The 22,715-nt window shown below is 44.6% G+C and overlaps 2 protein-coding genes across 3 annotated transcripts; both read right to left on the bottom strand.

The window, feature by feature from the left end:
- Positions 1-319: 319 nt before the first annotated feature.
- Positions 320-7,799, bottom strand: LOC124024370 (troponin I, fast skeletal muscle-like). 2 transcript variants are annotated; one of them, XM_046338307.1, is made up of 7 exons: positions 7,365-7,799; positions 2,855-2,887; positions 2,589-2,625; positions 2,152-2,280; positions 1,745-1,834; positions 1,136-1,312; positions 586-828 (listed from the first exon to the last, which is right to left on the bottom strand). In XM_046338307.1, exons 2-7 carry the CDS (start codon positions 2,860-2,862, stop codon positions 742-744), a joined length of 528 nt encoding a protein of 175 aa, XP_046194263.1. In that variant the 5' UTR covers positions 2,863-2,887; positions 7,365-7,799; the 3' UTR covers positions 586-741. The 2 variants fall into 2 exon arrangements, with proteins under 2 accessions (XP_046194264.1, XP_046194263.1); XM_046338308.1 differs by lacking the exon at positions 7,365-7,799 and having other exon boundaries at positions 320-828; positions 2,855-3,041.
- Positions 7,800-8,684: 885 nt separating this feature from the next.
- On the bottom strand, positions 8,685-21,251 carry LOC124024372 (troponin I, fast skeletal muscle-like). The gene is made up of 7 exons (XM_046338310.1): positions 21,207-21,251; positions 18,907-18,940; positions 18,598-18,634; positions 17,377-17,505; positions 11,105-11,194; positions 9,339-9,515; positions 8,685-8,969 (listed from the first exon to the last, which is right to left on the bottom strand). Exons 2-7 carry the CDS (start codon positions 18,912-18,914, stop codon positions 8,886-8,888), a joined length of 525 nt encoding a protein of 174 aa, XP_046194266.1. The 5' UTR covers positions 18,915-18,940; positions 21,207-21,251; the 3' UTR covers positions 8,685-8,885.
- Between the last annotated feature and the right edge of the window lie 1,464 nt (positions 21,252-22,715).

The raw sequence follows: 22,715 nt of genomic DNA, 5'->3' as shown, positions 1-22,715 counted from the left end.
CTGTTCAACTATTGTCTTGCTCTATCTTTGAGTCAACTACTCACTAGATTTGATGTACTACAGTGCTAACGAGCTGTAGCTTATGCTTTCAGTACTAGATTCATTCTCTGATCCTTTGATTGGGTGGACAACATGTCAGTTCAATCTGCAAGAGCTCTGATAGGTTGGAGGACTTTCTGTGGAAGTTGTCATAATTGCTGTGTAAGTCTATGGAAGGGGGTGAGAACCGTGAGCCTCCGAGGTTTTGTATTGAAGTCAATGTACCCAGAGGAGGATGGAAGCTAGCTGTCCTCCGGCTACACCATGGTGCTACCCTTCAGAGCGCTGCTGAGGCTACTGTAGAACTTCAATGCAAACAATGTGTTTTAATCAATTATTTGGTGACGTGAATTTATGAAATTGAATATAATAGTGAATATATTTAGTATAGTTTTATCTACAAAGGATAACTTTTTTAATGTTTCGCTATTTTATTTTTATGAAATTGACCGAGGAGGATGGTCCTTCACTTCCTCCTCTGAGGAGCCTCCACTGACTCACAGTCACGCATGCTTACATTTTACAATTTGTCCATTTCCCCCATTATAAAAAAAAAAAAAAAATATATTGAAGTATTTTCTTTTATTAGACAGAGCAGTGTAAATACAAATGACAGGAGGAGAATGTAGATTAAAATGAAGGATGTTATCAGATGAGACATATGAACACAAATACACATATTAGGGGTCTTGTTAAAGGGTCTTAAGGGTCAGACTCAAACATCTTCTTTCTACCGTCCATGCCAGCCTTGTCCTCTATGTTCTTACGCCAGTCAGCTGCATCTTTCACCTGTGGAGTTAGAGAAGGGAGAGGAAGAGGAAGAGGAAGAGGAAGAGGAGAGGAGAGGAGAGGAGAGGAGAGGAGAGGAGAGGAGAGGAGAGGAGAGGAGAGGAGAGGAGAGGAGAGGAGAGGAGAGGAGAGGAGAGGAGAGGAGAGGAGAGGAGAGGAGAGGAGAGGAGAGGAGAGGAGAGGAGTTTGAATGAGGTTATAAGGTGGTTGGGAACCCTGATATTCAAAATTGTGTAAGGCAGTCTGTCTAGCATAGGGCCTCTTGGACACATTCCAACCCTACTCAGTAAAATAGAAGCAACCCTACCTCCTCCTTGACCTCCTTCTTGACTTGCTTCAGGTTGGCCCTCAGGTCCATGGACACCTTGTGTTTGGAGCCCAGCAGAGCCTGGAGCATAGCATCAGCAGACATGCGGACTTTCTTCAGGACGGGCTTCTTGAACTTGCCCTTCAGGTCTTGTAGTTTTATCTTCAGATCCTCAATCTGAACAGAGAGAGACAGAGACAGAGACAGAGAGAGACAGAGAGACAGAGAGAGAGAGAGAGAGAGAGAGAGAGAGAGAGAGAGAGAGAGAGAGAGAGAGAGAGAGAGAGAGAGAGAGAGACAGAGAGACAGAGAGAGACAGAGAGACAGAGAGAGAGAGAGAGAGAGAGAGAGAGAGAGAGAGAGAGAGAGAGAGAGAGAGAGAGAGAGAGAGAGAACGAGAGAGAGAGAGAGAGAGAGAGAGAGAGAGAGAGAGAGAGAGAGAGAGAGAGAGAGAGAGAGAGAGAGAGAGAGAGAGAGAGAGAGAGAGAGAGAGAGAGAGAGAGAGAGAGAGAGAGAGAGAGAGAGAGAGAGAGAGAGAGAGAGATGCTCGTCAGTGAAATTCCCCCTTTATACTGAAGAATCACCATCTGTCCAGGAATGTAACTGCACCTCCTTATCAGACTTGGCTACTTTGCTTTGCGTGTCATATCTCTGTTCATCCACTGCATCAATCTGCTGGTGGAGCTTCTTACACAGATCCTAGAGAGAGAGAGAGAGAGAGGAGAGAGCGAGAGAGCGAGAGAGAGAGAGAGAGAGAGAGAGAGAGAGGAGAGAGCGAGAGATAATGTAAGCAAGTACATTTAAAGAAAATAGGACATATTTGTGAAATTATATAAATGATATAACTGAATATCCTGGAAAGCTACAATCCAGCTTGATTTTGTTCCACCCTTACTTTAACACCCCTGATGGAGCTCGTCAGCTGCTGAATCAGTTATGTTGTAGTGGGTCTGGAGCAAAAACCTGCACACACAGTAGCTCTCCATAGGTTGGTCAACAGCTACCGCTCTTCATACCTGGAGTTCCTGCATGGATTCAGGGACGGAGAAGGAGGGGACATTCTCATCCATGTAGCTGTTTTTGTCCTCCTCTGCCTGGATGGCCTCAGCCTCTATGAACCCCTGGGCAATCTGGAGCATCAAGCTCTGGGGGTAATGACACAGGGGGTTCGTGTACCCAGACACAATGGTTAGCCAGTTGATCAGAAATGTAGTTGTTTACATGGACATTTTGTCAATAATTTGACTATTTGGATTAAAGAGGAAAAGAGGAAAACATGTATTTATGTTTTATTTATGTATTTATGTTTTGAAATCTTGAATTCTATTTTTTTTTTACATTTGATAATTGATATATAAAATCTAGAATCCTTAAAAAAAAAAAAATGTTCATGTGGACTCAGTCCTAACGGGATATTATGACGCGTTGTTGTGCGTCTAGTCCTCCTCCTTACCTTCAGATGTTGCCTGCGACTCGACGACATCTTCTTACTTCAGAGAAGATTAGATGGGGGGGGAGGAAAAACATGAGTTGAGATACACAGCTTTAAGAGCTTGGGATGAAAACCACAGATTATACAGTTGATGTACTGAATGCTCCTGAAGATCACCAAAAGTAGACATGTAGAACATATGGAATTATTGATTCTTAGAAGATATCTCAATCAAAATGAACATGTTGAGAGAGCTGTAATTGTAGTCAAACAGAATCAGTACGTACTCTGACATCTTGACCGGTGGTTGAAATCACTTCCTTTTGAAGAGAGATGTGAATAAGTTGTCAGCGTGTGAAGATATGAGAGTTATGGCATTTAACTCAATGTACCATTATAGTCCACAGTTTGTGGAAATGATTCATTTTAACACACAATCCTCAGGGTTAGAGGGGCACAACACATCTCTACATTATAAAGTACAGGCCTCAGGGTTAGTTCTACATTATAAAGTACAGGCCTCAGGGTTAGAGGGGCACAACACATCTCTACATTATAAAGTACAGGCCTCAGGGTTAGAGGGGCACAACACATCTCTACATTATAAAGTACAGGCCTCAGGGTTAGAGGGGCACAACACATCTCTACATTATAAAGTACAGGCCTCAGGGTTAGAGGGGCACAACACATCTCTACATTATAAAGTACAGGCCTCAGGGTTAGAGGGGCACAACACATCTCTACATTATAAAGTACAGGCCTCAGGGTTAGAGGGGCACAACACATCTCTACATTATAAAGTACAGGCCTCAGGGTTAGAGGGGCACAACACATCTCTACATTATAAAGTACAGGCCTCAGGGTTAGAGGGGCACAACACATCTCTACAGGCCTCATTATACATTATAAAGTACAGGCCTCAGTACAGGCCTCAGGGTTAGAGGGGCACAACACATGTACAGAAACAACACATGTACAGGCCTCAGGGTTAGAGGGGCACAACACATCTGGACATTATAAAGTACAGGCCTCAGGGTTAGAGGGGCAAAACATTATAAAGTACACCTCAGTTAGAGGGGCACAACACATCTCTACATTATAAAGTACAGGCCTCAGGGTTAGAAGGCCTCAGGCACATCTCTACATTATAAAGTACAACATTATAAAGTACAGGCCTCAGGGTTAGAGGGGCACAACACATCTCTACATTATAAAGTACAGGCCTCTACATTATAAAGTACAGGCCTCAGGGTTAGAGGGGCACAACACATCTCTACATTATAAAGTACAGGCCTCAGGGTTAGAGGGCACAACACATCTCTACATTATAAAGTACAGGCCTCAGGGTTAGAGGGGCACAACACATCTCTACATTATAAAGTACAGGCCTCAGGGTTAGAGTATAAAGTACAGGCCTCAGGGTTAGAGGGGCACAACACATCTCTACATTATAAAGTACAGGCCTCAGGGTTAGAGGGGCACAACACATCACATCAGGCCTCTACATTATATAAAGTACAGGCCTCAGGGTTAGAGGGGCACAACACATCTCTACATTATAAAGTACAGGCCTCAGGGTTAGAGGGGCACAACACATCTCTACATTATAAAGTACAGGCCTCAGGGTTAGAGGGGCACAACACATCTCTACATTATAAGGCCTCAGTTAGAGGGGCACAACACATCTCTACATCATAAAGTACAGGCCTCAGGGTTAGAGGGGCACAACACATCTCTACATTATAAAGTACAGGCCTCAGGGTTAGAGGGGCACAACACATCTCTACATTATAAAGTACAGGCCTCAGGGTTAGAGGGGCACAACACATCTCTACATTATAAAGTACAGGCCTCAGGGTTAGAGGGGCACAACACATCTCTACATTATAAAGTACAGGCCTCAGGGTTAGAGGGGCACAACACATCTCTACATTATAAAGTACAGGCCTCAGGGTTAGAGGGCACAACACATCTCTACATTATAAAGTACAGGCCTCAGGGTTAGAGGGGCACAACACATCTCTACATTATAAAGTACAGGCCTCAGGGTTAGAGGGGCACAACACATCTCTACATTATAAAGTACAGGCCTCAGGGTTAGAGGGGCACAACACATCTCTACATTATAAAGTACAGGCCACAACACATCAGGGTTAGAGGGGCACAACACATCTCTACATTATAAAGTACAGGCCTCAGGGTTAGAGGGGCACAACACATCTCTACATTATAAAGTACAGGCCTCAGGGTTAGAGGGGCACAACACATCTCTACATTATAAAGTACAGGCCTCAGGGTTAGAGGGGCACAACACATCTCTACATTATAAAGTACAGGCCTCAGGGTTAGAGGGCCTCAGGGTTAGAGGGGCACAACACATCTCTACATTATAAAGTACAGGCCTCAGGGTTAGAGGGGCACAACACAACACATTTAAAGACAGGCCTGGGTTAGAGGGGCACAACACATCTCTACATTATAAAGTACAGGCCTCAGGGTTAGAGGGGCACAACAGGATCTCTACATTATAAAGTACAGGCCTCAGGGTTAGAGGGGCACAACACATCTCTACATTATAAAGTACAGGCCTCAGGGTTAGAGGGGCACAACACATCTCTACATTATAAAGTACAGGCCTCAGGGTTAGAGGGGCACAACACATCTCTACATTATAAAGTACAGGCCTCAGGGTTAGAGGGGCACAACACATCTCTACATTATAAAGTACAGGCCTCAGGGTTAGAGGGGCACAACACATCTCTACATTATAAAGTACAGGCCTCAGGGTTAGAGGGGCACAACACATCTCTACATTATAAAGTACAGGCCTCAGGGTTAGAGGGGCACAACACATCTCTACATTATAAAGTACAGGCCTCAGGGTTAGAGGGGCACAACACATCTCTACATTATAAAGGGGCCCCCAGGGTTAGAGGGGCACAACACATCTCTACATTATAAAGTACAGGCCTCAGGGTTAGAGGCACATCACATCTCTACATTATAAAGTACAGGCCTAGGGTTAGAGGGGCACAACACATCTCTACATTATAAAGTACAGGCCTCAGGGTTAGAGGGGCACAACACATCTCTACATTATAAAGTACAGGCCTCAGGGTTAGAGGGGCTAACACATCTCTACATTATAAAGTACAGGCCTCAGGGTTAGAGGGGCACAACACATCTCTACATTATAAAGTACTGGGTTAGAGGGGCACAACACACATTATAAAGTACAGGCCTAGTGTAGGCCTCAGGGTTGAGGGGCACAACACATCTCTACATTATAAAGTACAGGCCTCAGGGTTAGAGGGGCACAACACATCTCTACATTATAAAGTACAGGCCTCAGGGTTAGAGGGGCACAACACATCTCTACATCTAACAGACATAAGGCAGTTGTCTTGTATCATGGGTCTATTTGTCTGGTGGTGGTGGTGACACTAACACCCGAAACCACAACAGCTGAGAACTCCTCTCTGTCGTCTGTGGACTTTCCTTAAAGTGTCCCAAGACAGGGTGCTGGCTCCATCTAACAGACATAGACCATGTAGTCTGGACACTTAGTGTACTGGCTGGGCTGCTGGCTCTATCTAACAGACATAGACCATGTAGTCTGGACACTTAGTGTACTGGCTGGGCTGCTGGCTCTATCTAACAGACATAGACCATGTAGTCTGGACACTTAGTGTACTGGCTGGGCTGCTGGCTCTATCTAACAGACATAGACCATGTAGTCTGGACACTTAGTGTACTGGCTGGGCTGCTGGCTCTATCTAACAGACATAGACCATGTAGTCTGGACACTTAGTCTACTGGCTGGGTTTGTCTTCTATCTTTTAAATGTTTGACTTAGAAAGTGTTTCTGACATCTCTGAGTGGAAAAACAAGTTTGTCTGTCGCTTCAAAAATGTCTAAAAAAATATATACATAAAGGTTTAGAGTGATAAAGAAAATCTGTCTTCAATGAATCAATCAGTTACGTCAGTTAGACTGGATAAATACCAGGAAGTCTTGAAACTATATTCACATGTAAAGTGGTATAAAATATCATGCCATTCATTAGATCAATAACTCCAAACCAATATTCAGTTCAACAGTAAAACTATAAGAATAACATCTTGGCTATTTCTCCTAAAACCTCTACCTATCTTGTGAAGTCAGAGTTAGAGAATCATTTGAACCATTTTATTAAAAGAAAAAAAGAAAAAAACTCCTTAAAACACAAAGCCTTCCTATCACAGTAACATATCTGTCTCCCGTGAGATGGTCCTTCTGTAGCTCAGTTGGTAGAGCATGGCGCTTGTAACGCCAGGGTAGTGGGTTCGATCCCCGGGACCACCCATACGTAGAATGTATGCACACATGACTGTAAGTCGCTTTGGATAAAAGTGTCTGCTAAATGGCATATATTATTATTATTCATATAGATGGACGGATGCCATGTTAATGCACACATGCCAGTTGAATGTTAGGACAGACAACCAACTAGTCAGCATCCTGATCCCAAGTGTTGAAACAACAACCCTCTGTCAAAGTAGACAAGGCACAGCATCTTCTTCTTCTACTATAAACACCAAGATGTTTTAGGTTTTTCTTATGTGTAAATTCTTGTCAATTAATACCAATTACACATTTTTCAGTGAGTAGCATCTATTTACGTTGTGTGATAATTACAGTCAGCTAATAGAAAAATGGCAGACTATAAATCACAGTGACACTGAATCTCTACTGAATGCAGAGTTGAAACCAAGAGAGCAGACAGGAGATAGAAGATAGGAATGGGAGGAATCTCACCTAGAAGGAAGAGAGCGTTGCAAGACGGAGCGATGAGTGACTGAGATTGTCAAGCCAGAGAGGAGACATATGAAGAAGAGTATATATAGGCACAGTTCTGGGACCAGCTGTCTGTTTAACCCTAAAAGCGCCAACAGGGGGGTCAATTTTGACCTCAAGGGCACAAAAAACATCATCATTTAAAATCAAGTTTTTTTTTTGTCCTTCTGAAGTTTTAGGACTTGTCAAGCAACTAAATCACAGACAAAAATATTCATATGGTCGAATGAAAAAAAGTATCTCTCTTTAGCTAGACGGAGACGTAGGGGCAACCAGATGAAATCAGAGATAGACAGAGAGGTAGGGAGAAATCAGATGAAATCAGAGTTAGACAGAGAGGTAGGTAGAAATCAGATGAAATCAGAGTTAGACAGAGAGGTAGGGAGAAATCAGATGAAATCAGAGTTAGACAGAGAGGTAGGGAGAAATCAGATGAAATCAGAGTTAGACAGAGAGGTAGGGAGAAATCAGATGAAATCAGAGTTAGACAGAGAGGTAGGGAGAAATCAGATGAAATCAGAGTTAGACAGAGAGGTAGGTAGAAATCAGATGAAATCAGAGTTAGACAGAGAGGTAGGTAGAAATCAGATGAAATCAGAGTTAGACAGAGAGGTAGGGAGAAATCAGATGAAATCCGAGTTAGACAGAGAGGTAGGTAGAAATCAGATGAAATCAGAGTTAGACAGAGACGTAGGGAGAAACCAGATGAAATCAGAGAGCTGCTGTCCAGTGTGACCCCAAGTAGCTGTATTTGGTGGCCACACCTGCTGAGCTCTAAACAGCTGGTGATCTGACAGAGTTAGATTCTGCCCTTACTGACCCATGTGACCCCAGTAAAGCCATCTTCGGGTAGCCACACCTGCCGGCTGTGTTTATTGGTCAGGCTGGTTCCTGCTGACAGGAAGTCTATAAACAGACTGGTTAAAACACATAGCAACTCCTCAGTGTGAATGTTGTGGTCCCTTCCAAACGTTGTACCCCTTGAACACATCAATATTACTACAGCCATGTAATTTCAAGAGCAGGTTACACCCGTCAGGACGCTGGTCTGTTATTGTGGAGACGTAACAGTAGGGACTCTATAAATCACACAAAAACAGTTTCTATTAGCTGACCAGGGTTTATTTGATGACAATTAGTATAAATATTGCACAATATATATATATTTTATATATATATATTATATATATATTTTTTTTTTGGGGGTCACGTAACTGTTTTTGTGTTTCGTGTGAAACAAAAGACTAGATATCCAATTTGGGGACAAACGGAACTTTTGTTTCTACTCCTTAGTAGTCTCAAACTACTTCCTGTCTGGAACTCCAGGAACATCTACTCCTTATGAGTCTCAAACTACTTCCTGTCTGGAACTCCAGTAACATCTACTCCTTATGAGTCTCAAACTATTTCCTGTCTGGAACTCCAGTAACATCTACTCCTTATGAGTCTCAAACTACTTCCTGTCTGGATCTCCAGTAACATCTACTCCTTATGAGTCTCAAACATCTTCTTCCTGTCTGATTTGTCTTCGATGTTCTTACGCCAGTCTCCCACAGCATCTTTGTCCTGAGGGGGGAATGGCAGAATAAGTACATGAGTGAAAATGTATTTGAAATATATGACACTTGGTGTGGGCAGTGTTAGCATGATTCACATTGGAGTGTTGGGTTGAACAGGCGTACAGTTGTTGCTGCTTAGAGGCCTATACAGGGAGACATTGTCTTTGAAATTTTGGACTAATGATATGACATTTGGTGTCAGAAGTGGGATCCTGTAGAACAGCTACAGAACAGACACATGCATGGACGAGGCTTACAAATAAAACTATCACATTATTTACACAGTAAATAAGTCACGTTACAGTCATATAGTAACATTATTAAGCTAAACTATACTATAATTACAGTATGTTCTTATGTCCAGAACAACACCCACCTCTTCCTTGACCTCCTTCTTGACTTGCTTCAGGTTGGCCCTCAGGTCCATGGACACCTTGTGTTTGGAGCCCAGCAGAGCCTGGAGCATAGCATCAGCAGACATGCGGACTTTCTTCAGGACGGGCTTCCTGAACTTACCATTCAGTTCAACTACCTTCATCTTCAAGTCCTCAACCTGTTTGGAATTCAACAGGAAGCACTTATCACACACAGACGATTGACTGCCCGACGCCAAACACCAGTGGAACTACTGTTACCCCCTTGGCTCTAATATTAGTAACAGTGAACTACTGTTACCCCCTTGGCTCTAATATTAGTAACAGTGAACTACTGTTACCCCCTTGGCTCTAATATGAGTAACAGTGAACTACTGTTACCCCCTTGGCTCTAATATTAGTAACAGTGAACTACTGTTACCCCCTTGGCTCTAATATGAGTAGCAGTGAACTACTGTTACCCCCTTGGCTCTAATATGAGTAACAGTGAACTACTGTTACCCCCTTGGCTCTAATATTAGTAACAGTGAACTACTGTTATCCCCTTGGCTCTAATATGACTAACAGTGAACTACTGTTACCCCCTTGGCTCTAATATGAGTAACAGTGAACTACTGTTACCCCCTTGGCTCTAATATGAGTAACAGTGAACTACTGTTACCCCTTGGCTCTAATATGAGTAACAGTGAACTACTGTTAACCCCTTGGCTCTAATATGAGTGACAGTGAACTACTGTTACCCCTTGGCTCTAATATGAGTAACAGTGAACTACTGTTAACCCCTTGGCTCTAATATGAGTAACAGTGAACTACTGTTAACCCCTTGGCTCTAATATGAGTAGCAGTGAACTACTGTTACCCCTTGGCTCTAATATTAGTAACAGTGAACTACTGTTACCCCTTGGCTCTAATATGAGTAACAGTGAACTACTGTTACCCCTTGGTTCTAATATGAGTAACAGTGAACTACTGTTACCCCTTGGCTCTAATATGAGTAACAGTGAACTACTGTTACCCCTTGGTTCTAATATGAGTAACAGTGAACTACTGTTACCCCTTGGTTTCTAATATGAGTAACAGTGAACTACTGTTACCCCTTGGCTCTAATATGAGTAACAGTGAACTACTGTTACCCCCTTGGCTCTAATATGAGTAACAGTGAACTACTGTTACCCCTTGGCTCTAATATGAGTGACAGTGAACTACTGTTACCCCTTGGCTCTAATATTAGTAACAGTGAACTACTGTTACCCCTTGGCTCTAATATGAGTAACAGTGAACTACTGTTACCCCTTGGTTCTAATATGAGTAACAGTGAACTACTGTTACCCCCTTGGCTCTAATATGAGTGACAGTGAACTACTGTTACCCCCTTGGCTCTAATATGAGTAACAGTGAACTACTGTTACCCCCTTGGCTCTAATATGAGTAACAGTGAACTACTGTTACCCCCTTGGCTCTAATATGAGTAACAGTGAACTACTGTTACCCCTTGGCTCTAATATTAGTAACAGTGAACTACTGTTACCCCCTTGGCTCTAATATGAGTAACAGTGAACTACTGTTACCCCCTTGGCTCTAATATGAGTGACAGTGAACTACTGTTACCCCTTGGCTCTAATATGAGTAACAGTGAACTACTGTTACCCCTTGGCTCTAATATGAGTAACAGTGAACTACTGTTACCCCCTTGGCTCTAATATGAGTAACAGTGAACTACTGTTACCCCCTTGGCTCTAATATGAGTAACAGTGGTAGAACTCCTCACCTCCTTCTCGGACTTGGTCACCTTGGTTGACATGTCATATCTCTCCTCATCAACCCTCTCGATCTTCTGATGGAGCTTCTTGCACAAGTCCTGAAGAGAGACATACAGAGAGACATAGAGAGAGAAAGAGAGGCATAGAGAGAGAGAAAGAGAGGCATAGAGAGAGAGAAAGAGAGGCATAGAGAGAGAGAAAGAGAGGAATAGAGAGAGAGAAAGAGAGGCATAGAGAGAGAGAAAGAGAGGCATAGAGAGACATACAGAGAGACATAGAGAGAGAGCAAGAGAGACAGAGATAAAGAGAGATGCAGAGAGAGAGAGAGATAAAGTCATAGTTTTATGACCCTATACGAAGGAATACACAGCAAACTAAGTATCAGAGAGTGAGAGAGAGAGAGGGAGAGAGAGAGAGAGAGAGAGAGAGAGAGAGAGAGAGAGAGAGAGAGAGAGAGAGAGAGAGAGAGAGAGAGAGAGAGAGAGAGAGATTGGGAGAGAGAGAGAGATTGAGAAAGAGAGAGTTTGAGAAAGAGAAAGAGATTGAGAAAGAGAGAGAGAGACAGAGAGAGAGAGATTGAGAGAGAGATTGAGAGAGAGAGAGATTGGGAGAGAGAGAGAGAGAGATTGAGGAAGAGAGAGAGATTGAGAAAGAGAAAGAGATTGAGAAAGAGAGAAAGAGAGAAAGAGAGATTGAGAGAGTGTCATGCAGGTGAATGAGGACCCAAAAGCGACTTGGCGAAAACAGAGTATTTAATCCAGAATAAACTTTACAAAACAAAAAGCATAATACTACACGTAAAGACAAGAACAGACTGGAGACTTGATCGAGAACTGCAGGTTGCCTCGGGAAGGCACTTGAACCTAGCAGACTCAGACACCTGCTCACCACGCAGCATCTGAGGGAAACACGACACGACAGGGCAAAACATTGACACAGCACGGTGAATTATAAATGAGGATCCGACAGGGCAGGTACGGGAAACAAGGAGAGAAATAGGGACTCTAATCAGGGAAAAGGATCGGGAACAGGTGTGGGAAGACTAAATGATGATTAGGGGAATAGGAACAGCTGGGAGCAGGAACGGAACGATAGAGAGAAGAGAGAGCGAGAGAGTGAGAGAGGGAGGGGGAGAGAGAGGGATAGAAAGAGGGAAAGAACCTAATAAGACCAGCAGAGGGAAACGAATAGAATGGGAAGCACAGGGACAAGACATGATAATAAATGACAAAACATGACAGTACCCCCCACTCACCGAGCGCCTCCTGGCGCACTCGAGGAGGAATCCTGGCGGCAACGGAGGAAATCATCAATGAGTGAACGGTCCAGCACGTCCCGAGACGGAACCCAACTCCTCTCCTCAGGACCGTAACCCTCCCAATCCACTAAGTATTGGTGACCCCGTCCCCGAGAACGCATGTCCATGATCTTATGTACCTTGTAAATAGGTGCGCTCTCGACAAGGACGGGAGGGGGGAGGGAAGACGAACGGGGGTGCGAAGAAAGGGCTTAACACAGGAGACATGGAAGACAGGATGGACGCGACGAAGATGTCGCGGAAGAAGCAGTCGCACAGCGACAGGATTGACGACCTGGGAGACACGGAACGGACCAATGAACCGCGGAGTCAACTTACGAGAAGCTGTCGTAAGAGGAAGGTTGCGAGTGGAAAGCCACACTCTCTGGCCGCAACAATACCTAGGACTCTTAATCCTGCGTTTATTGGCGGCTCTCACAGTATGTGCCCTGTAGCGGCAAAGTGCAGACCTCACCCTCCTCCAGGTGCGCTCACAACGTTGGACAAACGCTTGAGCGGAGGGAACGCTGGACTCGGCAAGCTGGGATGAGAACAGAGGAGGCTGGTAACCCAGACTACTCTGAAACGGAGATAACCCGGTAGCAGACGAAGGAAGCGAGTTGTGAGCGTATTCTGCCCAGGGGAGCTGTTCTGCCCAAGACGCAGGGTTTCTGAAAGAAAGGCTGCGTAGTATGCGACCAATCGTCTGATTGGCCCTCTCTGCTTGACCGTTAGACTGGGGATGAAACCCGGAAGAGAGACTGACGGACGCACCAATCAAACGACAGAACTCCCTCCAAAACTGTGACGTGAATTGCGGGCCTCTGTCTGAAACGGCGTCTAACGGGAGGCCATGAATTCTGAACACATTCTCGATAATGATTTGTGCCGTCTCCTTAGCGGAAGGAAGTTTAGCGAGGGGAATGAAATGTGCCGCCTTAGAGAACCTATCGACAACCGTAAGAATCACAGTCTTCCCTGCAGACAAAGGCAGACCGGTAATGAAGTCTAGGGCGATGTGAGACCATGGTCGAGAAGGAATGGGGAGCGGTCTGAGACGACCGGCAGGAGGAGAGTTACCCGACTTAGTCTGCGCGCAGTCCGAACAAGCAGCCACGAAACGGCGCGTGTCACGCTCCTGAGTCGGCCACCAAAATCGCTGGCGAATAGACGCAAGAGTGCCTCGAACACCGGGATGACCAGCTAACCTGGCAGAGTGAGCCCACTGAAGAACAGCCAGACGAGTGGAAACAGGAACGAAAAGGAGGTTACTAGGACAAGCGCGCGACGCACGCAGTGTGCGTGAGTGCTTGCTTAACCTGTCTTTCAATTCCCCAGACTGTCAGCCCGACAACACGCCCATAAGGAAGAATCCCCTCGGGATCAGTAGAAGCCACAGAAGAACTAAACAGACGGGATAAGGCATCAGGCTTGGTGTTCTTGCTACCCGGACGGTAAGAAATCACAAACTCGAAACGAGCGAAAAACAACGCCCAACGAGCTTGACGGGCATTAAGTCGTTTGGCAGAACGGATGTACTCAAGGTTCTTATGGTCTGTCCAAACGACAAAAGGAACGGTCGCCCCCCAACCACTGTCGCCATTCGCCTAGGGCTAAGCGGATGGCGAGCAGTTCACGGTTACCCACATCATAGTTGCGCTCAGATGGCGACAGGCGATGAGAAAATAAGCGCAAGGATGAACCTTATCGTCAGACTGGAAGCGCTGGGATAGAATGGCTCCCACGCCTACCTCTGAAGGCCAACCTCGACAATGAATTGTCTAGTGACGTCAGGAGTAACGAGGATAGGAGCGGACGTAAAACGTTCTTTTAGAAGATCAAAAGCTCCCAGGGCGGAACCGGACCACTTAAAACACGTCTTGACAGAAGTAAGAGCTGTGAGAGGGGCAGCAACCTGACCGAAATTACGAATGAAACGCCGATAGAAATTAGCGAAACCTAAAAAGCGCTGCAACTCGACACGTGACCTTGGAACGGGCCAATCACTGACAGCTTGGACCTTAGCGGAATCCATCTGAATGCCTTCAGCGGAAATAACGGAACCGAGAAAAGTAACGGAGGAGACATGAAAAGAACACTTCTCAGCCTTTACGTAGAGACAATTCTCTAAAAGGCGCTGTAGAACACGTCGAACGTGCTGAACATGAATCTCGAGTGACGGTGAAAAAATCAGGATATCGTCAAGATAGACAAAAACAAAGATGTTCAGCATGTCTCTCAGAACATCATTAACTAATGGCTGAAAAACAGCTGGCGCATTGGCGAGACCAAACGGCAGAACCCGGTACTCAAAATGCCCTAACGGAGTGTTAAACGCCGTTTTCCACTCGTCCCCCTCTCTGATGCGCACGAGATGGTAAGCGTTACGAAGGTCCAACTTAGTAAAGCACCTGGCTCCCTGCAGAATCTCGAAGGCTGATGACATAAGGGGAAGCGGATAACGATTCTTAACCGTTATGTCATTCAGCCCTCGATAATCCACGCAGGGGCGCAGAGTACCGTCCTTCTTCTTAACAAAAAGAACCCCGCCCCGGCCGGAGAGGAAGAAGGCACTATGGTACCGGCGTCAAGAGACACAGATAAATAATCCTCGAGAGCCTTACGTTCGGGAGCCGACAGAGAGTATAGTCTACCCCGAGGAGGAGTGGTCCCCGGAAGGAGATCAATACTACAATCATACGACCGGTGAGGAGGAAGGGAGTTGGCTCGGGACCGACTGAAGACCGTGCGCAGATCATGATATTCCTCCGGCACTCCTGTCAAATCGCCAGGTTCCTCCTGAGAAGTGGGGACAGAAGAAATGGGAGGGATGGCAGACATTAAGCACTTCACATGACAAGATACGTTCCAGGATAGGATAGAATTACAAGACCAATTAATAGAAGGATTATGACATACTAGCCAGGGATGACCCAAAACAACAGGTGTGAAAGGTGAATGAAAAATCAAAAAGAAATAGTCTCACTGTGGTTACCAGATACTGTGAGAGTTAAAGGTAGTGTCTCAAATTTGATACTGGGAAGATGACTACCATCTAAGGCAAACATGGGCGTAGGCTTGTCTAACTGTCTGAAAGGAATGTTATGTTTCCGAACCCATGCTTCGTCCATGAAACAACCCTCAGCCCCAGAGTCAATCAAGGCACTGCATGTAGCACCCGAACCGGTCCAGCGTAGATGGACCGACATAGTAGTACAAGATCTAGATGAAGAGACCTGAGTAGTAGCGCTCACCAGTAGCCCTCCGCTTACTGATGGGCTCTGGCCTCTTACTGGACATGAATTAACAAAATGTCCATCAAATCCGCAATAGAGGCACAGGCGGTTGGTGATCCTCCGTTCCCTCTCCTTAGTCGAGATGCGAATCCCTCCCAGCTGCATGGGCTCAGTCTCAGAGCCAGAGGAGGGAGATGGTTGCGATGCGGAGCAGGGAAACACCGTTGATGCGAGCTCTCCTCCACGAGCCTGGTGACGAAGATCTACCCGTCGTTCTATGCGGATGGCGAGAGCAATCAAAGAGTCCACACAGGAAGGAACCTCCCGAGAGAGAATCTCATCTTTGACCACTGTGTGGAGTCCCTCCAGAAAACGAGCGAGCAGCGCCGGCTCGTTCCAGTCACTAGAGGCAGCAAGAGTACGAAACTCTATAGAGTAATCCGTTATGGATCGATCACCTTGGCATAGGGAAGCCAGGACCCTAGAAGCCTCCCCACCAAAAACTGAACGGTCAAAAACCCGAATCATCTCCTCTTTAAAGTTCTGGTAATTGTTAGAACAATCAGCCCTTGCCTCCCAGATAGCTGTGCCCCACTCTCGGGCCCGGCCAGTAAGGAGTGAAATGACGTAAGCAACCCGAGCTCTCTCTCTAGAGTATGTGTTGGGTTGGAGAGAGAACACAATCTCACACTGGGTGAGAAAGGAGCGGCACTCAGTGGGCTGCCCGGAGTAGCAAGGTGGGTTATTAACCCTAGGTTCTGGAGGCTCGGCAGGCCAGGAAGTAACAGGTGGCACGAGACGAAGACTCTGGAACTGTCCAGAGAGGTCGGAAACCTGAGCGGCCAGGTTCTCCACGGCATGGCGAGCAGCAGACAATTCCTGCTCGTGTCTGCCGAGCATGGCTCCTTGGATCTCGACGGCAGTGTTACGAGCGTCTGTAGTCGCTGGGTCCATTCCTCGGTCGGATCCTTCTGTCATGCAGGTGAATGAGGACCCAAAAGCGACTTGGCGAAAACAGAGTATTTAATCCAGAATAAACTTTACAAAACAAAAAGCATAATACTACACGTAAAGACAAGAACAGACTGGAGACTTGATCGAGAACTGCAGGTTGCCTCGGGAAGGCACTTGAACCTAGCAGACTCAGACACCTGCTCACCACGCAGCATCTGAGGGAAACACGACACGACAGGGCAAAACATTGACACAGCACGGTGAATTATAAATGAGGATCCGACAGGGCAGGTACGGGAAACAAGGAGAGAAATAGGGACTCTAATCAGGGAAAAGGATCGGGAACAGGTGTGGGAAGACTAAATGATGATTAGGGGAATAGGAACAGCTGGGAGCAGGAACGGAACGATAGAGAGAAGAGAGAGCGAGAGAGTGAGAGAGGGAGGGGGAGAGAGAGGGATAGAAAGAGGGAAAGAACCTAATAAGACCAGCAGAGGGAAACGAATAGAATGGGAAGCACAGGGACAAGACATGATAATAAATGACAAAACATGACAGAGAGAAAGAGAAAGAGAGATTGAGAAAGAGAGAAAGAGAAAGAGATTGAGAAAGAGAAAGAGAGAAAGAGAGATTGAGAAAGAGAGAAAGAGAAAGTGAGAAAGAGAGAAAGAGAGATTGAGAAAGAGAAAGAGAGAAAGAGAGAAAGAGAGATTGAGAAAGAGAAAGAGAGAAAGAGAGAGATTGAGAAAGAGAAAGAGAGAAAGAGAAAGAGGGGTTGGCGCTAATAGCTTACCGTGAGCTCTGCCATGCATACCAAGAACTCAGGGGCAGGGCAGTTCTCCTTCATGTACCTGGCCTTCTCTGCCTCAGCCTCGACCGCCTCAGCCTCGAGCAAGCCGGCAGCGATCTGGAGCATCAAGCTCTGTACGGGGAGGGACAAATCACATCGCATTACAGAGTTCAGTGGCCACATCTGCTTGTCTAAGGGGTTGTCTATATCAATACTGTATTCATATCACATAACTTGAAGGTCTGTAGATCTACAGAGCTTCAGGTGAAGTGTTACGAGTGATGTAGAACTGTAAGGGTTGGTTTCTACTCCATTGATCAAACGAGCTCCTGCTGACCAAGAAGTCGACAAGGTCTACTACAGGGTGGGGGCTAACACTGTCTGGATCACATAACATTTACCCCTGAATACGACTACAATGTAAAGTCAGCATTAAAATCAGTCTGTGACGTCAAGCAGGTTGTTCTCTGTGTGGAACAGGAACATGTTCAAACTGAAACCTGGGAAACATTATAGAACATGAAGGTCTTTATAGAACATGAAGGTCTTTATAGAACATGAAGGTCTTTATAGAACATGAAGGTCTTTATAGAACAGAAGGTCTTTATAGAACATGAGGGTCTTTATAGAACATGAAGGTCTTTATAGAACATGAAGGTCTTTATAGAACATGAAGGTCTTTATAGAACAGAAGGTCTTTATAGAACATGAAGGTCTTTATAGAACAGAAGGTCTTTATAGAACATGAAGGTCTTTATAGAACATGAAGGTCTTTATAGAACATGAAGGTCTTTATAGAACATGAAGGTCTTTATAGAACATGAAGGTCTTTATAGAACATGAAGGTCTTTATAGAACAGAAGGTCTTTATAGAACAGCAGGTCTTTATAGAACAGTAGGTCTTTATAGAACAGCAGGTCTTTATAGAACATGAAGGTCTTTATAGAACAGTAGGTCTTTATAGAACATGAAGGTCTTTATAGAACAGAAGGTCTTTATAGAACAGCAGGTCTTTATAGAACAGAAGGTCTTTATAGAACAGCAGGTCTTTATAGAACATGAAGGTCTTTATAGAACAGTAGGTCTTTATAGAACAGTAGGTCTTTATAGAACATGAGGGTCTTTATAGAACAGTAGGTCTTTATAGAACATGAGGGTCTTTATAGAACATGAGGATGTATTAGCTGTATATAAAACCCTTCTGGAATGAATGGTGCTCCTTACCTTCAGGTAGTTCCTACGGCTCGCTGTCATCTTTTTACTGATTGGATAAAGCAGATCAGGGTCATTTAAGGGAAATATACAAGGTGAAGCCACAGAGACAGGTACGTGACGATTAAACAATTTTAGGAATTCATGCTATTACATTACGGTAGGAAAAATTACAACACTATTGGGAATCATCATAGCATAGTATTACTCAGTTGTAATGCCTGGTTTTCTATGTGGAAAACATGTTCACAGACAGAATACAGTAGATGAATACAGTATAGTGTAGTATATTTTTCTGTAAACTGAAAAACGTAAACTTACTCAGACATTTTGGCCTGTTGTTTTGTTTTACTTCCTGTGTCAAGAGATGAACAAACAGGAAACAGTTTATTCATTTTGAGCTGTTGTTATTTTATGTAATTTGGTGGTGGTGGTGGGGGGTGGGGGGTCGGGGTGGGGTGGGGTAGAAACCAAAGATTTCAAGGTTGACCCAATGCAAGTCATGCGCAATTGCATATCAAAAGAAATGCAACAGACATTAGATAATGAATGGTCAATAACTTGATCAATAATTTTCTTGGATCAGTTTAGCCAAATGTAACACAGCAGTCCAACATCAACATCAACATCATAATTCCTGCTGGTTAAAGAGGGAGGGGTTGTTTCCTCTTGAATGAATGTCTTTGAATCTGTACAAATATAACCCGTCCCAAGGTTGATAGCAAATCAACAAGACTCTCATTTCCTGAAATCTCTGGTCACACAGGAGTCCATAAGGATTATGGCACCAAAACAGGTCCTTTCACAAACTACCACTGACATTCTCAAAATGCATGTTCAGAATGTAGGAAAATACCCAATTGGATTTTCCTTTGTATATAGTTGAATCTCAACAAATCTATGGGAATAACCTCAAACAATCCATAAGCCGTTTGAAGTAAACTGTGAAACTACAACACAAATTCAAGTTTACAATTATAAGACATATTGTGATTATCCACCTCTACCATGCCAAAGCTATATCTCTAAACAAACTTCAGTCCTTTTTTACAGAGTTTATAAACGAGCAACTGGGCAAATAGAGCCACAAGAGCCTTTAATTAACACCACATTCACTCTGAACTACAGAGAAAACAACAGCTGAAAATCAGGCCTTGGATGTATCTCTTCCAACACTTGTCTGTCTAAAACACACAGACAAACACCTGTGAATATCCGAATGCCTCAACCCACGTTGCCTCTTGAGAAAAATAAAGTTATCTTCTATTCTATTCTAAAAAGCAGTCTAAATTATCAGAGCTCACACACCACACACAATCTGGTCCAAAAGTCACATCTAATCCCACATGGGACGGACCACATGCAATCTGGTCCAAAAGTCACATCTAATCCCACATGGGACGGACCACATGCAATCTGGTCCAAAAGTCACATCTAATCCCACATGGGACGGACCACATGCAATCTGGTCCAAAAGTCACATCTAATCCCACATGGGACGGACCACATGCAATCTGGTCCAAAAGTCACATCTATTCCCACATGGGACGGACCACATGCAATCTGGTCCAAAAGTCACATCTAATCCCACATGGGACGGACCACATGCAATCTGGTCCAAAAATCACATCTAATCCCACATGGGACGGACCACATGCAATCTGGTCCAAAAGTCACATCTAATCCCACATGGGACGGACCACATGCAATCTGGTCCAAAAGTCACATCTAATCCCACATGGGACGGACCACATGCAATCTGGTCCAAAAGTCACATCTATTCCCACATGGGACGGACCACATGCAATCTGGTCCAAAAGTCACATCTAATCCCACATGGGACGGACCACATGCAATCTGGTCCAAAAGTCACATCTAATCCCACATGGGACGGACCACATGCAATCTGGTCCAAAAGTCACATCTATTCCCACATGGGACGGACCACATGCAATCTGGTCCAAAAGTCACATCTAATCCCACATGGGACGGACCACATGCAATCTGGTCCAAAAGTCACATCTAATCCCACATGGGACGGACCACATGCAATCTGGTCCAAAAGTCACATCTAATCCCACATGGGACGGACCACATGCAATCTGGTCCAAAAGTCACATCTAATCCCACATGGGACGGACCACATGCAATCTGGTCCAAAAGTCACATCTAATCCCACATGGGACGGACCACATGCAATCTGGTCCAAAAGTCACATCTAATCCCACATGGGACGGACCACATGCAATCTGGTCCAAAAGTCACATCTAATCCCACATGGGACGGACCACATGCAATCTGGTCCAAAAGTCACATCTAATCCCACATGGGACGGACCACATGCAATATGGTCCAAAAGTCACATCTAATCCCACATGGGACGGACCACATGCAATCTGGTCCAAAAGTCACATCTATTCCCACATGGGACGGACCACATGCAATCTGGTCCAAAAGTCACATCTATTCCCACATGGGACGGACCACATGCAATCTGGTCCAAAAGTCACATCTATTCCCACATGGGACGGACCACATGCAATCTGGTACCAATAGATGAATACATGAATATACAACACATTCGTTACAGACGGAGCAGAGAGGAAAGAAGAACATCTCACCTATAAACCCAGTGAAGGTACAAATAAATGATGTGGGGATGAGAGCTACAGGCAAGACAGAGACAGGAACAGATTTGGAAGGTATATACTCTGTTTCCTGAAAGCTCAGCAGAAAGCAAAAGGGCAAGGTTCTCTTTATGGGAGTGGGGCCAGGCCAGGCAGGGCCAATGGGGCAGTTAGTTCCTGAAATACCTCCGCATTCGTAAATCATCTGCCATCAACGTTTCTGCTACATTTTTAGTTCAAATATTCCTGACATTAGACTTGTTATGAAATAATCCTGATTTTAGATGTGATTTAAAATAATCCTGATTTTAGATGTGATTTAAAATACTCCTGATTTTAGATGTGATTTAAAATAATCCTGATTTTAGATGTGATTTAAAATAATCCTGATTTTAGATGTGATTTAAAGTAATCCTGATTTTAGATGTGATTTAAAATAATCCTGATTTTAGATGTGATTTAAAATAATCCTGATTTTAGATGTGATTTAAAATAATCCTGATTTTAGATGTGATTTAAAATAATCCTGATTTTAGATGTGATTTAAAATAATCCTGATTTTAGATGTGATTTAAAGTAATCCTGATTTTAGATGTGATTTAAAATATTCCTGATTTTAGATTTGACTTAATCCTGATTTTTGGTGAAGGGAGGACCCACTCTGTGTTACCTCATAACTCGGTGTTACCTCATAACTCTGCGTTACCTCATAACTCTGAATGTGTTTGAAATCTATCAAGCTCTCAAGTTACTGCTACTGGATAAATTAGACAATGACTCCGGTTGGTTTCATGTCTGTTATATAGGACTCAGGGAACAATCAGCAGGTCACTTGATTAGTTTGTAAAGTGACTCCCTGTCAATTGATTGAATTAGACACTTCCAATTAATTCATAACTCTGTGTGATTGGTCAAATGTATTATTAAATTGGTCATTGGTAAACTATAAAGATAGTATTGTCAGAGAGTGTCTTGACTGGCAGACTGGCTGTGACAAGAAGAGAAGACGAGGGTAAGAAAGAGAAGGACCCCTCTGAACTGTCATGACCCAGAGGTCACACACATGGTGTGATCAATTACCCAACCAACGTGTCAGCCTCCAGTACCCACCCACAGAGTCAGCCTCCAGTACCCACCCACAGAGTCAGCCTCCAGTACCCACCCACAGAGTCAGCCTCCAGTACCCACCCACAGAGTCAGCCTCCAGTACCCACCCGAAGAGTCAGTCTCCAGTACCCACCCACAGAGTCAGCCTCCAGTACCCACCCACAGAGTCAGCCTCCAGTACCCACCCACAGAGTCATTCTCCAGTACCCACCCACAGAGTCAGCCTCCAGTACCCACCCACAGAGTCAGTCTCCAGTACCCACCCACAGAGTCAGCCTCCAGTACCCACCCACAGAGTCAGTCTCCAGTACCCACCCACAGAGTCAGCCTCCAGTACCCACCCACAGAGTCAGTCTCCAGTACCCACCCACAGAGTCAGTCTCCAGTACCCACCCA

This window comes from Oncorhynchus gorbuscha, unplaced genomic scaffold, assembly GCF_021184085.1.
Source record: "Oncorhynchus gorbuscha isolate QuinsamMale2020 ecotype Even-year unplaced genomic scaffold, OgorEven_v1.0 Un_scaffold_1842, whole genome shotgun sequence".
Classification (NCBI taxonomy): Eukaryota; Metazoa; Chordata; class Actinopteri; order Salmoniformes; family Salmonidae; genus Oncorhynchus; species Oncorhynchus gorbuscha.
This window is presented reverse-complemented; position numbering and strand designations above follow the sequence as displayed.

Bases quoted from the DNA above. Each gene is read 5' to 3' on its own strand.
- LOC124024370 (XM_046338307.1), bottom strand. The intron at 1,313-1,744 runs GTGCAGTTACAT...CTCTCTGTTCAG, and splicing joins TAGCCAAGTCTGATAAGGAG to ATTGAGGATCTGAAGATAAA. The intron at 829-1,135 runs GTAGGGTTGCTT...CTAACTCCACAG, and splicing joins AGAAGGAGGTCAAGGAGGAG to GTGAAAGATGCAGCTGACTG.
- LOC124024372 (XM_046338310.1), bottom strand. The intron at 9,516-11,104 runs GTGAGGAGTTCT...AATTCCAAACAG, and splicing joins TGACCAAGTCCGAGAAGGAG to GTTGAGGACTTGAAGATGAA. The intron at 8,970-9,338 runs GTGGGTGTTGTT...TTCCCCCCTCAG, and splicing joins AGAAGGAGGTCAAGGAAGAG to GACAAAGATGCTGTGGGAGA.